General features: G+C 41.6%; 1 protein-coding gene across 5 annotated transcripts in view; it reads right to left on the bottom strand.

Moving 5' to 3' along the window:
• Positions 1–16,369, bottom strand: part of DIP2A (DIP2 acetate--CoA ligase A) — a 221,666-nt gene that overhangs the window by 130,126 nt on the left and 75,171 nt on the right. For 4 of the 5 annotated variants that reach the window (XM_090045084.1, XM_090045085.1, XM_090045082.1 and 1 more), the window contains exon 2: positions 11,581–11,652. In XM_090045084.1, the coding sequence (XP_089901210.1) occupies positions 11,581–11,652 (72 nt within the window). Of the gene's footprint in view, positions 1–11,580; positions 11,653–13,485; positions 13,593–16,369 lie in introns of those variants that run through there. The other variant, XM_090045086.1, reaches the window with a different exon arrangement.

The following is a 16,369-nucleotide window of genomic DNA, read 5'->3' as shown; positions in this document are numbered from 1 at the left end:
AGGGAGGCAGGTAACAAAGGAACAGGACAGCAATGGAAAATATATGCTACAAGTCTCTTAACACACAGAACTTCTGGAAGCCAAACTCAGCAGCTCATAAAAAAGGAACTCTGCTTTATCCCTGGCTGCAAGACAAAATAAAATTCTTATTCTTTCAAGAGCCTCATGAGGGTAAAATTCTCAGAATCATGTGAAATAACCAACATTCTGGACAGCTCAGATTGAGCAGTACAAGGTCTCCCCAGTCATCATACTCAGGAAGATAAATCCACTGATCATTCAACCCCAAGAGCTCAAAATACTACAGGTCTGGGATTTGGAGAGCATGGTGAAATAGAAGTTTTCGCTGGACAAACTGACATCCACAGATGTCAGAACTTAGGTGCCCAGATCCTGACATTCTGGCTAAATGTTTGAGGACTTTTAAATAACAACTCCTTTACTTCTGCATCTTTTGCTCAACCACTGGAGATATTAGTTATTAAATAACTCATATTGCAAGAGCAATTGTTGTTCTCAACTTAAATCAGAACTCCCAGTTTAACAATGAATATCCTGAAGAGAAGTCTGCCAGAAAGACAGGGATGTCAGGAGGAAACAGAGATTAGATAAGATCAGCACTAGGTGAAGCTTATTATTTCTTTTTTCTTCCAAGAAAATTCTGAAAGAACTTTTTTTCTTTCAGGAAAAATCTGGGCTGTTCTTGCATGAATGTCCCAAAAATATTCAGAAAAGAAGGAACTCTAGTGGACCGAGGCAAGGAATGCCATCCTTCACTGCATGCTCACTAGTGAAAGTGGGAAACTTGATATCTAAGGAAAGACCCAGCTTTAAGAGACTGTTTACTTTTTTAACTTTATTTAGAAGGCTTGAAAACTCTGGATTAAACCTTAGTTCTAAAGGTAAAAAGACAGCAGAATGAAAAGCTTCTCTTATTCCTTTTCAATCCCATTTCTCTCTCTGTGGGTGTGTGTACATGCATGTGAGCGCATGTGTGTACATGCATACATGCAAATGCACCTGTGTTTTGGAGTTCTTTTTTTTAATCAAAGTACATCTAAGATTAAAATAACCAGCAAGATTATGGTGGAACAGGGGTGCACAACTCCACAGTTTGAGGGCCACTCAAAAGATTTGTTTCTAAAAGGCTGCCAGTAGTGGGAATGAATCAGATATGTGCCCCCACCACTTTTGCAAGTGGAAAACTGGACCTCATATGTAGGCACAAGTGCAGATTAATGAATAGCCATGTGGTGAAGACAATTTACAGTGAAGAGTAATCTGACTTGCTGCTTTGTTTTTTAAATCCCTTTTCAAAAAGATTCAACAATGAAGGGTCAGTTTAATTAAGAATTATGGTGGGCTATGTGTTGTGCTCTCCTGTGATTAGGGTTTGATCTGCCTCCTGGTTGTAAAGACAATATGGCTTCAAAAAACTGCACCATTTGCCGTTGCTCCAATCTATTGAACCCCTTGAACAAGCATGGAAATACCATAAAAAATAAACATTAGTTTTATAATTAGAGGGTGCAATAAGGAGTATAATTGAAGGGTCAGGCGTGAGCTTTAATGCTTGAAGCCCATGGCTTGTGTAGTAGTATTTGGAGAGCGTTAAAACCCACTTAGCTTACACCTGTGCAAAGAAGTATGTTACCTTCTCTCAATTCTGAGATGTTAGTCCAGGACTATAAAGCCATTTGAATTGCCCATTACAGCTTTCAGGACAATAGTGTGAGAAAAGATGCTCAGCAGTATGCTAGGTGGGCTCGGTCCTTGGGCCTGCATTGTTCAACATCTTCATCAGCAACTTGGACGAGGGGTTGAAAAGCACCTTGTTCAAGTTCACGGCTGACACTAAGATGTGGGGAGAAGTGGGCATGTTAGAAGGAAGGGACAGGCTACAACTAGATCTGGACAGGTTACAAGGGTGGGCCGATGAGAATAGGATGGGTTTCAATACTGACAAGTGCAAGGTGATGCACCTGGGGAGGAAGAACCAGCACCATACCTACAGGCTGGGGAACTCCCTTCTCATCAGCGCAGAGGCAGAGAAGGATCTTGGAGTCAATACTGATTCCAAGATGAACATGAGCCGCCAATGTGAGGACACAGTCAGAAAGGCTAACCGCACCCTGTCATGCATCCACAGATGCATCTCGAGCAGGTCCAAAGAGGTGATCCTCCCCCTCTATGAGACATTGGTCAGGCCACAGTTGGAGTACTGTATTCAGTTCTGGGTGCTGCACTTCAGGAGGGATGTGGTCAGTCAGCATTGAGAGGGTCCAGAAGAGGGCCACTCGCATGATCGGGGGCAGCAGTGCAGGCCCTATGAGAAGAGGCTATGGGACCTGTTCAGCCTCCACAAGAGAAGGCTGAGAGGGGATCTGGTGGCCGCCTATAAACTTACCAAGGGGGACCAGCAGGGAATGGGAGAGACCCTGTTCCCCCGAGCACTACCAGGAGTAACTAGGAATAACGGCCATAAGTTGAATGAGTGTAGGTTCAGGCTTGACATCAAGAAGCACTACTTCACAGTCAGGGCAGCTGAGATCTGGAACCAACTTCCAAGGGAAGTGGTGCTTGCTCCTACCCTGGGGGTTTTCAAAAGGAGGCTAGATAATCACCTAGCTGGGGTCGTTTGACCCCAGCATTCTTTCCTGCCATGGGAAGAGGTCAGACTTGATGATCTGCTTAGGTCCCTTCTGACCCTACCATCTATGAAACTAATGAATGAAAATCTGCAGTCAAAATTAAGCTGAACTAACACACATGAATAGAAGCTCTCAGGAGAGATGTGCAGTTGCACCTCTACCTTCAGACTGAAGAAATTTAAATTGTCTACTTGTAGGCTGATTCCAAGGGTTAGGTTTCTTTGCTATATTAGAAAGAAATCAGCAGGAATGGATCTGAACAAACTGGTTTAAGGGCAGGGCCTATAAGAAGGGGGATAGGGTATATTTTACTGGGCCCCTAAGCTTGGGGGAGGGTGAGGGGAAGTGCCCCAAATTGAAAATTTTCTTTCGTAATTGATATTAAAATATGAAAAAAAAAAAAAGTAACATATGAAAATAAAAGTAGAAATCTGATCTCCACAAATGTATTTCAAAACAAATGTAAGAATTCTCCCCAGAATCCTTCCTATGCCCTACCAGGAGGTACCAGCCCCCACAAATTTATCCCAAAGCCCTTGCTTAGGGGGGCAAAAGAGAAGAGAAAAACAAATCAGATCCATTGGCACTGATGGGCTAACAACATGGACTAGAACACCAATGCACTTTTTTTGCAAAGAACAAGATAAAAACCAGCGACACAATGAAGGGCTGGATTAAGCTACACTACTTTCTATTCCCTTGAGTGTAAATATGCCTTGAAGTCAATTGCTACCAGCAGACTGGCAGTAGGGGGCAGATTATCCTGCTGACACCGATCAATCAAGTAAGTCCATCACAGATTTTCATTGCATCTAATTCACCAGTACAGTTATGTAAAAGGCTGGGGGTGAAGTACTGGAACTACTGGGAGCTAGTGAATACTGGACCACTGGAGTTAAGTGCCATGGCAACCCACGCCAATCAGAAGACAAACCACCATGTTCTGCAACAGCTTCAGGTTCCCAACAGCCTTCAAGAGCAGCCGCTGCAGAGTGCATTGTAGTAATCTAGCCTTGAGATTATGAAAGCATGAATGATGGTAGCCAGATCCAAATATGAAAGAAAGCAAAGACTTCTCACCAGATGGAGCTGGTGAAAAGTGCTCATAGCTATCGCTGCCACCTAAAGATCCAGATGGATTAGAGCTGGGGTGGACAAAATGGCTGATCTGCCCAGCAGCTGGACTCCATTTCCCAGCAGCCCCTGCCCACACAGCTGGGGCCAGTCTCCATGGAGACCCTAGCTGCAGCTGCTGTGAAAGCTCAAGGCTGGGGTTGCCATGGAGACCGGCCCCAGCCACACTGGCAGGGTACACAACAGAGTAGGACAGGGGGCTGCTCCAGAGCCACTGGGATCTTGCAGCAGGGACAGCTTGCTCTAGAGCCAGGGCAGAGCTGCAATCTGTAGCCTGCACACTTGGGCAGGCACGCCGGCAGGAGATGGTAGCTCTGCCCTTGCTCCAGACCAGGCTGTCACCACTGCAAGGAGGAGCCAGGGCAGAGTTGCAATCTGCTGCCTACATGTCCCTGCCTGGCCCATGTAGTTTACAGATCACAGCTCTGCCCCAGCTCCAGAGCAAGCTGCCCCCACAAAAAGATTCTAGCAGCTCCAGAGCAGGCTCTTGCCCTGCCCTGCTGACATGCCTGGGGATGGTCTCTGTGGCAACCCCAGCCTTGCACTTTCAAATATAGCTGCAGCTAGGGTCTCCATGAAAACCAGCCCTGCCATGCACAGGAGCAGCTGGGAAATGGAGCCCACTGCCAACCGGATCCAGCCCGCAGGCCAGACTTTGCCCACTCCTGCAGTAGACAATCCAGGAGCACCCCCAGGCTTTAAATATGAGACAAGGGAAGGCTGAATCCAAACAGTGATATGTGTCCCAATCCCTCACAAATCAAGGTGCTCTGCCACCATCACTTCCGTCTTGTTTGGATTCAGTTTCAACTGGTTCAGCTGCATCTAATCTCCAACTGCAGCCAGGTACTGGGAAAGCATTAAGACTGCAGGGCTAGGGCCTGATTAGAAAGAGAGAGAGCAAGAGCATCTCATTCCAAATCTCACCACAAATTTGCCCAGTGAAGGTGTGACATAATGGAACCCTGGGGGACCGCAGAGAAAATATCCCAAGAGGATGATAAGTACTCACCCATCACTATCCTCTGGGACTTCCCTGCTAGGAGGGAGTGAAATGAATGCCCTCCAAATACCCACCAGGTCCCTGCAAACTTAACTTCTTTAAGTATAGATTCAGCCATGTAATTTCCTGGGTTAATCACTTAGCGGGGTAGGAAGAGACAAAACAAACAAACAAATCCCCCCAAACTTGGGATCCCCTCCACAGAGTCAGAACTTTTAGATCCCTACACAGGTGCCTCAGCCACTTTTGCTAAAGGACTTACTGGTAACAATCTATTACTGCTGCGTGGATCAGAATTAAAAGGGAACAAGACACAAACTTTAACTAGCAGTTTTCATAAATATTTGCCAACAGAGGTACAGAGAGAGAAATCTTGGACCTTTTCATTTCCATCTATAAGGAAATGCAATGTCAAGAATTATTACGTTACTTTTAAAGAAGTAGCCAAAGAATACTGGGATAATGAATTTGTTTAATAGTGATATGTAGTATTTCTACAGAAAACTAATTATTTTATACTTAATTTTGCCAAATTAGGTTATGTAATTCAGATTAAAGTGAAGTTTAAAAAACTACTGTAGTGCGCAATGCACTTAAAGGCATACACATTTAAAGGCATACATATTATACTGGTCATTCTAGAAGTAATAACCAACAGTTGCCTTTTAAGGTGCTATGAATACCTTGGATTTACCCAAGTCTAAGATGACCCCCCATAAACAGATTCTGTACATGGAAAATATATAAATTTATTATAAGTTTCCATGTATAGAATCTAATTATTGGAGGACTGTCTTAAATTCATCCCCCACCACTGCTACAGGTGGAGGAGGGACATGCAATGAGAGGTAGTAATGGGGTAGGCAGCAGTGGGGGGGGGGGGAGGGGGGGACCAAATGGTAGAGAGGGGCACATGTGGTAGGGCAAATGGGGGAACAATGGGGATAGTATGGTAGGCAGTAAGGGGGCAGACAGCGGAGGGAGCACTGAGGTAGAGGCGGGGGGGAGATGGGAGGCAGTGGGAGAGACACACAGTTTGGCCCCTGCTGCCTGCCCTTGTGCCTAATCCCCACAGCCTTAGGCTCCCACCCCCTTCCCCCATCCCCTCTCCATGTCACCTCTGCCCTCCACAGCCTCAGCTCCCTTCCCCCATCTCTCCCCCCACTGAAGTCTCTTCTCTCCACCTGCCCCTCCACCACCCCCTTACCCATGGGGCAGAAGCTGCATAGAGGAGAGACTGGGTGCAGCAGGGGCCCAAGCCTGCATAGGAAGAGTGGCAAGGGGTAGGCAGCAGCTGCAGCTCCAGCCTCAACCCAAGATTAGGTCTTGAGCTGGAGCCGTAGCAGCTGCTTGCTCTCCATTGCCTCATACTGAATTCTAAAACAAGTTACTTCTCCCCTCTCCCTCCCATTAAAGGGGAAAAAACAATCTTTTTATCAAATAAACACAGTACTAAGTTTAAAAAGCTTAAAGCTGAGTACAGTATATTCAATTTATTGTACTTGGAAAGCAATTTTAAAATTATTTTTTCACTGAGCAGTATATTCAATTTATTGTACTTGGAAAACAATTTTAAAAATATTTTTTCATAACTACCTTAAAAATATCAGAAACCTGACATCAAATGAGCTGTTCTAAAAGTGTATACAGATGGTAGTGTTAATATATTACTGCTATAGTTAAAACAGTCACCCATTGGCCTTTGTGGAATTCAAGGAACAGGAAACACCTCTGTACAAAGAATGGTAGACAAAGGAATTGGACATGAGAGCTTTACTTCATTGGATCAGGAGTAAAATAATTAAAGAATAACAATGAAATTAAAAGGAAATGACGATCAAGGCAACAGCAGGAATAATATGAATCATTCTGGGGAAAAAATGATAGAATGAAGCCTCTTCAGATCCTAAAGCAAAGATAAGTATCCATTAAGCAGTGAACCAAATTGACTGAACCATGAGAGGCCTCACGAGTTCCACTAGGAATAAAATTATATTTAGCATATCACATTAAAAAAAATCTGAATACCAATTATCAATGAACAAAAAAATGAGTCAGTGCATATATCCACTGGGATTCCTAAACATTAATTTGAACTATGTTCAGGACACATCAATTAACATAGAATTCAAAGCTAGAACAAGGTTAATGAAACATGGTTGGGAAATTAAAGTGAATAATTAGCACAGGTTTCTAAGTAAATTTTATTGCACTGGTCTTTTTCTTAAGGTACTGTTCTCTTTATGTTTGCAGAAAGTAGCCCCTCCTACTCTCTAGCTGATAAATAAGACAAAGTTAAATGAGAAGGATAGTGCAAAGCTAGGTGAGAAGCATAGACAGATCAGACAGTAACACAACTTGAGCACCTGCTACTAAAGCATTTGACTCCCTTTGTTGAAATACCTTTTAGCCTGAAGTTGTTAATCCCCAAAATCCAGCATGCTAGAATGGAAAAACTTGAGAAAACTGGACAGACAAGAGCTGTGTTTCCACTATGGGCAAGAGGATGTTGTTGGGATAACTCCTTTAATTATCTGATCAAGGAAGAACTGAATGGAGATGGACGCATCTTAGTAGGAGAGTGGAAGTGATCAAGGGAGAGATAAATTCTCTTTTAAATTTATTGGCTCAAACTCTAACATTTAAAACTGATAATTTTGCCTGCCTAAGCTGGAAAAAAAAGCCTTCCTGCCATCACATAAGAAAAACTGAGGGACCATTCTCCTTCAGGCTACGTTATTACACAAAAATAAATTTGAATAATCACTCAGAGATCAATTTGAGTAATCAAGCCAGCCCATTCCCAGGCAGTCCCAGGCAGTGGGAACAGTATATGGCATGCTGGAAACCCCAGTGGGCTCAGGGAAGAGTTAGAGTGGGTGGGTGCTGCCTGTGAACTGGGGCAGCATCAGGCCTGCTAGCTGCCTGCCTGGGTGGCCCCAGGGGGCACTGACACTGCAGAAGGAAGGACTAGATCCCCCTGCAGATCAGAGGCTGCTAAGCCCACCAGCAGCCTGCATGGGCAGGCTCTGTTGGGGGAGGGGCGGGGGGGAAGGTGGCAAGGGGCTCAAGTCAATCTCCCCCCCCCACCCCGAGCCTGCCTCCAGCCCAGCTGAGGGGCACATTGCTGCCAGGCCGTGTCGTCCCTGAGCTGCAGGGGATGCCAGTCCTTCTCTCTGCAGTGGCAGCACCCCCTGGGAGGGCTGCCCCAGCTCAGAGGCAGCACCCAGTCTGGTTCCAGCTGTTCCCCAAGGTCAAGCTGGCACAGACCCCAGCCCACTAGCAGTCCATCTGGATGGCCCCGGGAGATCTGCTGCCGCCACGGAGGCAAGGACCAAGGGCCCCACCCCCTGCAGCTCAGGGGCTGCTCAGCCCACCAGCCATGGAAGAGCTGAGCAGGCTTTGTGAAAAAAAAAGGATCAGGGCTCACACTGTAACAGCGATAGAAGCCCCTATATTGAAATGGTGGGTTTTTAATTATCACAATTAAAAAACAACCATTTCAATTTAGGGAACTAAACCCCTGTCATGTGTACAACTGCCCTAGGTTTTCCACCCACATCAACATCAGTATGCTCTTCAGGTATACAAGAACCTGTATATTCTGTGAAAGCTTTACTACATTAGATGGCCAGATGACAATTACTATTGATACAATACAGAACACCTTCCCTCTGGTGTATTTGAGTCTTCACCCATACAATTTATCATCTAATAATTTTCTCACATTGAATATTTTCCTATTAAAAAAAACAAAAAACAAATGGTTTATTGCAGGGGTGGGCAATTACTTCAGCTGGAGGGCCATTTAACAAGTTTTGGTGAGCTGTCCAAGGCCACACACACAATCTTTCAGAAAACACCATTTTAACAAGTTACAGATTCATAGATTCATAGATGCTAGGGTCGGAAGGGACCTCAATAGATCATCGAGTCCGACCCCCTGCATAACAAACAAATTGTAAAAAAAAAACAAACCCATACATTATAACATATTTCATTTTAAAATAATTTTTGTCCTGATTTGTTTTTCCTGAGTAGTGTATATACAGGTGATTGCATAATAGCTCAAAATAAAGTCTTACTCTTATGTGTGGAGGGGAGTATGTGGGGCGGGGAGGAGAGAGGAGGTCCTGGGGAGTTGGCAGGGAAGGGGTGGAAGGAGGAGCAAGGGGTGTGTGCAGCAGAGTTCACCTAGGCTGTGTGGTACAGGTGTATTCTGCCCTCCCCCATCCAGCTCACGGCTGCCCCCACAGCTCATGGCATGGGGCTGAGCTTCACCTGCTCCCACCCAGGACAAACCATGCTGAGCCTGCTGATGTCATCGCCCCAGCCTTGGTTAGTGTGCATAGCTTCCCAGTAGGGCTGCTCCTGCAGCACCCACCTGGGTCCTGCTTGGCTCCTCCTGTCCCTGCCGTGCTGCTCTGGAGAACAGGTAGTGTGGGGACCATGGGAATGTGTCCTGGGCACCACACAACGAGTCAAGTGGGGGGGTGGGGGAAGCTGCAGCCAGGCAGCTCCTGCCCCAGCACACAGGTTTCCAGCTCCAGTGGGTGGCAGGCAGCCCTACTAGGAAGCTGTGCATGCTAGCCGGGGCTGGGGCAGTGTGGTTGACGGGCACAGAGCAGGTGAGGATGGAAGCACGTGGGACTCAGTCCCAGGTGGAGTGCCACAGGGGCAGAAACAATCAATTGGTGGGCTAGATCTGAGCCACAGGCCAAATTTTTCCCATTCCTGGTTTACTGCATAAGTAAATGCCTTTTCAAATAGAGGTAGGAGAGATTTTGTGTGCGTATGACAATATTTAAAATACTTTACTTCAGATGTGTACAAATGGGTGGGCACATCTACACAAATGCTTTAATGTGGACTAGCCTATTTTAATGTGCACTAAAGCATTACTTAAAATCCATGCTATTTAGTTAATATATATTAAAATAGGCTAATAAGCATTAAGTATCACTTAAAAACCATGGATGTTTTCACACATGCTCTAGGGGGTAGAGGTTGGTGGTGTTTTAATTAGAGTGGCTCCAAGAGCCACTTTAATTAAAGTGCCCAGAGTGTCTTGTGCATCAGTGTCCCGATGCATCAAAATGGCAGTAAGGGTGATTTATCTGAAGCTCGAATGAACTTTGAAGTACCCCAGTCACCATTTTGAAGCATGGGGACACCGATACACAAGACAGAGAGGCTGGCTGAAACACAGTAACTACTATGCTCCAGCGACTTGGTTAATCATTTGTAATTATGGCATGTCAGAGCAGCCTCCACTCTCATGTACAGGCACGCAAAGCTCTTCAGTTAATGTACATCCAGACAGGCTTATGTGCATTTTTCTAATACCTCACAGTGGAGGTACTAGTCTAATGTGCATTAACTAAACCACATTAATGCACATGTAGATATACCAGTATGTAGCTTTTTTAATTTTGTTTCAACTATATGGAGCTCTTCCACATGGTAAAAAAGGAAAAATCATGTTGTAAACATTTACAATAAATGATTTGCAAGCATCCGTTCTAAAATAATAAACAGAAAATAAAGGTTCATGGTGCCTTCCTCTTTTTTTTTTTTCAGGTTTAAGTCTATGGCTAATGTGTAGTTTTAAGATAAACTTGGGTTATAACAAAAAAGTTTTACAATAGTATGATATTTAAAAAAATACAGATAATTAGATAACCAGCCCATCTTTTCCCCTAAAAGTCTTTCTTTACATACTTAAAAACAACCTAAACTGAAAATATTTCTTCAAACAATTCCATACTACTAACAAAAATTTAGGAGTCAAACATACAAAATATAGAGCCAAACAGCCAAGCAGTAATTTATAACACAAAGCCTATGCCTTTATTACTTTAGAGCAATAGCATATTACTGATCACTGATCAGTTAGACTTGAGCATCAAAGCAGTCACGAAAGAAATAATTGTAACAGGGATTACACATGTCACTTTTACAAAATCAAGAGTAGTTACAAGCATCTTCATGCCACATCTTGTTTAAGACGACAACAGACTTCATGAACCGGTACAAGAAGGTACACATTCATTAATGACACGTTTTAAATTAGAGACAAGAAAATGTAAAATATTGTGGATAATATGAATATTATAGTATTATTTCATTATAAGAGCAAGCACTACCTCTCCATATCAGAAAATATTGCGTAAAAGTTGTTCTATAGCAGTTTTAAGTTATACCTTATGAATTATGTCTTAATAGTGTGATTTATATCAGCAAATTGCATTGTTTGATTAACTGTACCAACTGCATCAAGTTTGAAGAGCTGTACCAGACATATTATTTTATGTCAAGATATTTTAACATTTGTTCCTAAGAACTTTCAGTACTACCATTAAGTATGCTCTTTGTATTCAAATAACCAGTGTCATAGTTACTACCCCAAAAGAATAACATTAAAACATTATCCAGAAATCTTATTATTTTAAAGAAGTAACTAGATGACACATATACTTAAGTTCTCTTAAAGTTCTGCAGAATTATACTTTATTTTAAGAAAATACAAGAGAGTTCCTTAAGTTTACAAACCTTTGCGGTAACATGTAGGTTTGAAGCTTAATGCAAGAGTTGTATATTAATCCACCTCAACCTTTACAATGGTAGCCAAAATTCTGTTTATTAAAAACACAATTTGGTGTTTTTGGTAAGCTTGTTTCTTCACTAACTCAGTACATTTATTCTGCTTATCAAGGATTTAGCAGCTACATCTATCACTTATTACAACAATTTATTACAGAAAGTTGCAAAAAGATTAATTCTCTTTCTTACCTTGAATGAGCGGTATGTACCGTGCAAGTAGCTTTGCCCTTTTCTTTTCATATCCTTTTTGAGTGATATCTCCTAGAGCAACAAAGAAAGAATAAATGCATGTAGTCTTCTCAATACATCTTCTCTATTTAAAGAGGTGACATCGGGCTTTTTTGTTCAAAGTAAAGGAATATATTAATTCATAAATGCGTCTGAAAATTGGATAGTATATAGGAATAATGCGTGACCTTATTTATGCCCTGCAATACCTGAGCATAACAGCACGACTCCAAGAAAAAATTAAAACACTTAAAAACTTCCCAGGTTCCATAGGTCCAAGTCAGTAACCAAGCATATATATATATGTTGATTAGTATCTACATGGGGTTGCTTTTGCAGAGGGTATCTACTATACTGCAGAACACAGCAGCTCTATAGCAGCACAAAAGATCTGCTGTGTTAATAGAAATGAACAGAGAGAACGTGTTTTGTATCACACCATTCTCTGATACTAGAAGTGTTTATTGCAACAAAGCTTAAAAAGAACATATTTTAGCATGCAATGGTGCAATACCTGTTTCCAAACTATTCAGGATCCCCCTCTGTACAGATTATAAACTTACTCTTTCAACTCAGACCTAAATCACATCAGTTTTCAGAACGCGTTGTTACACTGTTCTACAAACTGAGTACCCGATACAAATCACTGTTTTAAAAGCCCTACATTGAACAACCGTATCACTGCCAAAACTAGACATTTCCCTTGTATAATTTATTTCAGTCTACAAGAAGAATGCAGAACCACCCTATTTCTTCAGAAACATGCGAGTATATCAAAGAGAACTTTTGGAAAACTGTATTTGTCTGACTTCTGAAAAGCATAAGAAAGAAAAAACTTCATACAAGTTGCAATACATACATATATATATATATTTTTTTTTAATGTTTTCAAATAGTTTCAACTCATGCTCTGGATAGGCAACATATAAAAAAATCCATTAAATGAAACCATTCCGTTTCTCAAATAGTACATAACACCTTTTGGGGAGTGGAAGATGGAGCAGGGGAAGGAATGAGATACTATGCAGTTCTAGAGAAAAACAAAGCAAACTTCATGGCAGTCTATTATAGAAATACACAGCTTTAGCAGAAAGTGTGAACTAAAAATTACTGTGAAATCTTAAAGATAGTTATATGCTGAACTACAAAACATACAACAGACAGAGGAAACCAAAATTGAAAGTCCAAAAAATGACAACAAAATAATTTAATCATTTTGCTGATAATCAATATATACCATTCAAAAAGAAAAAGGGAAATCCACAGCATCCCTTGGATGTACATTAAGTATTCAGTCACTCTACATATGTAGGGCACAAGACTTTGAAAATGCACAGAAGGATGGTCCTTTGAACGTTACAACAAAAAAAGCCTCTCTCCCTATTTTAAATATCCTGCCTGTACATTCCCCTCAAAATATTAAAGGGCACAATCCAGACTATCATATAAGTTTTAAACACAACCCTCTCTCATATCTCCACTTTCCTCCACCAAGATTGTTTGTTGCTCATATGAAAGTATCATGACTCAGACTCAGCAGTGTTATGCAGTTTACAATGAAAATAAACCTTTAAGTATATGTGGACACAGCCTACTAACACAGAGAGGTGCTAGAAGCTTGAAGGTACTGTTCCAAATAAATTCACAAAATATGAAGAGCTCAAACAAAACAGCAAAAGGCATATGAATTTTAAGAATAATTTATTCAAATTTGATTAGGATGCATAGCTTTTAGTTCTACAAAGACTACCACCAAGTTAACTCTGGTTTCCCTTTAAAAAAACATGTGGAAGACCAAAGCAATCTCCTTTTCCCAGCAAACAGTACACAATGCTAGATATACACTGCAAGACAAACTTGGCATACCTTATCTTGGGAGAAAGTAATTATTTTCATAGCTCCATATACAGTCCAAATAATCCTTATGTCAAACTTCTGTGTAAGTCAATTACCTTGCCAAATACCAGCCAATTGAAAGGATCCCCACAGCAGAAACAGATCAAAGCATATTATTAAGAAGAGTCTTGTTTAACTTAAAATACCTTATAAACTTTTGCTCTTTGAAACATCAAAAGTTCATTCATCCTACCAAATAAAAAGGAATTATGAATTAAAGAGCTTTCCTTGAAGCAGGTTAGGAAAAGTCTGAAGTCAAAAGCTTCTCTGTAGACCTTTCAAGCCCCTGTAGGAAAGTCAGGCACTGCACAGCACAGATTTCTTTGTTCCTCTCTCAAAAGCTTAGGGGTGGCTCCACAATTGCTCCCCACCCCCACTACACACACAGTGCCACAGTGGGATTAACCCATCATCTTGGGTTCTTTGTAATCCCCCACCCTTTCCTAAAGAAAAAGACTCTGCACCAGTCCCAGAGGCACATCTGGTGTTGCAGGGCCACAGCTGCTGTCATTTAGCCTCACTTTCTCCTTAGTTATTAAACTAGACAAAGCAGTCAGATGTTCCTCAACCCCAGTGAACCAGCTGGGAACATTTCTGTGTAAAGTCAGAAACCGGTTTGGATGATTAGACCTGTCAATCTTTTGCTTGGAAGAAATACCTATTCTAGAAACGTGTCAAAGAGGTTAAAACAAAATGAATGAATCTAGTCAGAATAACTGAAGGGCTTGAAAATTTTGGCTGTCTACAACCTTATCAGAAAATGAGTGCACCAGATTCTAAACTGCAGCCTTGTTTCCAAATCTATGCAGGTGTGTCTTCATAAGGAGAACCCTGTAAATATACTACAGGAATGAACTATATAGATACTAATTTTACAGTCAGTGTACATGTATTTTACTGTTTTTAAAACACTCATTTGGTAGGCTACAGGAGATACACAAATGTTCAAATGTCTAAATTAAAACGTATGCACCTCAAGAGGTGATAAGGGAAAGTTAGGCCACTTTTCACTAAGGCAGACAAGTCTGCTGCGGTAGAACTTTTTGGCTATTTAATTTACTGTCCCATACTGGTATCGGTAGGAGGACTGAGGAAAACACCTTCAGAAGATAGTACTTCCACAGCTATCCTTTCCCTTTAGTCTGAAGATAAGCTTAAAGCACTTATTAGGCAACAGACTCAATTTCCACAAATTAGTGTCTCTCTTCTGAGTTATTTTGGTTTGTGGCACCTGAGGACCTGGCCAGCAAACTCTACCTCTTCTTTCTCCAAGCCAGTAAACTACTCAAGCTTAAGGTTCTACTCCAGCACATGAGCTTTTAATATGGCAGGAGTATAGGAAAACTAACTACATACACACACACATATACATACATACACACACACGCATGCACCCCTATACACACACACCTATAAATAGCAGCAAGGACCTTAGCTTCCTACTCTAGACTCTCAATTCTGCACATTCAAACACTCACAGTTTGTGAAGCATGCTAAAAAAAAAAAAAAGGCACAATTATATACAAAGCCAGAAATTTCAAAATTCATCTTTTTGACAAAATCCCTTCAAACAGCATGGATGAAATATCATAACTAAAAAAACAACTGAAGCCTCCTCTTTCTTTTTAAAATTAAACATACCAAATAAATGTATTTCTAGGTAAAGGCAAAGTTTCAAGCCACAAGATCAATACTTAAAATTTAGTATTTGGAATTAGAATAAAAAAATATTTTGCCCCATAAATACATAGTGTGCTTTAATTCTATAACTAGGGCATAAACTGACTTCATAACAGTTTTTCTAAAACGAGATAGCAGGTTGCAGATGCCTCACAAGTCAGCTTTACATTGCAAGACACTGACTGTATAACATTACAGCAATAAGCAGTGTTGTCAAATCAATTCCTTTGGAGAAGCAGTAAATGCATATTTGTTTGCTCTTCTAAAGGTATTAATGATGTGCCCCCGAGAGGTTACATAGCCATTTCAATGTACTCAGTGCCCATTCTCAAGTCCAAATCTCTTTGAAATCAAAATCTCTTGTAGATGTTTGTAGGACTCAAATGCTAATGGTAGACTTCAGGTTGACCATACAATGTGATAGGACTTACCAAAACAATTTAAAACTATCAGTTGTATTTAAAATAAAGAATGGCCCTTAAACCCAGGTACCTTTGGATACTGGAGGAGAGCAAACTGCTTTATGTGGCAGCTTGCCAAGCATTACCTAAGTTGCTTTCAAATATTATCCCATAGTCTTAAATCATAACTGTTTTCTAACCCAAAAGGTTTGGATTTGAAGACTTAATCGTAAAACCTTAAAACTTGCAAGATAAACTGTTTTAAAACAAATCATAGCCATTTGAATGGTTATATGAAGCAAAAAGTAATCTTGGCTTCAATATTCCTCCTATATTAACCAGACTTTGAGAAATAAAAAGGAACATGTACAAAAAAGGGAATATGCTGATATTCAGTGAAGATCAAATCAGCATGGCAAAGGGTCTGACTTGCAAAGCACTTCTTTGCGTACATCATCTTGTAGCAGGCTTGCCTTTCAGAGCTTGAGTTGAGTCCCAGGCTTGAGATTCTTGTTTTGATTGGTGGAGCCCAACCACCAATCAGGAAGCAGCAAGAGGAGTTAAGTCATGCCCCTTTCCTAACAGGAGGGGGAGAGGAGCTTCCTCCCAGACCTGACTGAAGACTGCAACACTGTCAGGTCCAGAAGACTTCAGGGGTGGAGCCCTGGAGAGTATAAAAGGAGCTGTGTGCCCAGCACAAGGGAGACACATCCAGGACAGAGAAAAACAGAGCTTAGAAGAGCTAAGGAGAACAGATCAGCAGGGCAAAGTAG

This window comes from Crocodylus siamensis, chromosome 4 (assembly GCF_052110815.1).
Source record: "Crocodylus siamensis isolate JL-2025a chromosome 4, ASM5211081v1, whole genome shotgun sequence".
NCBI classification, from domain to species: Eukaryota; Metazoa; Chordata; order Crocodylia; family Crocodylidae; genus Crocodylus; species Crocodylus siamensis.
This window is presented reverse-complemented; position numbering and strand designations above follow the sequence as displayed.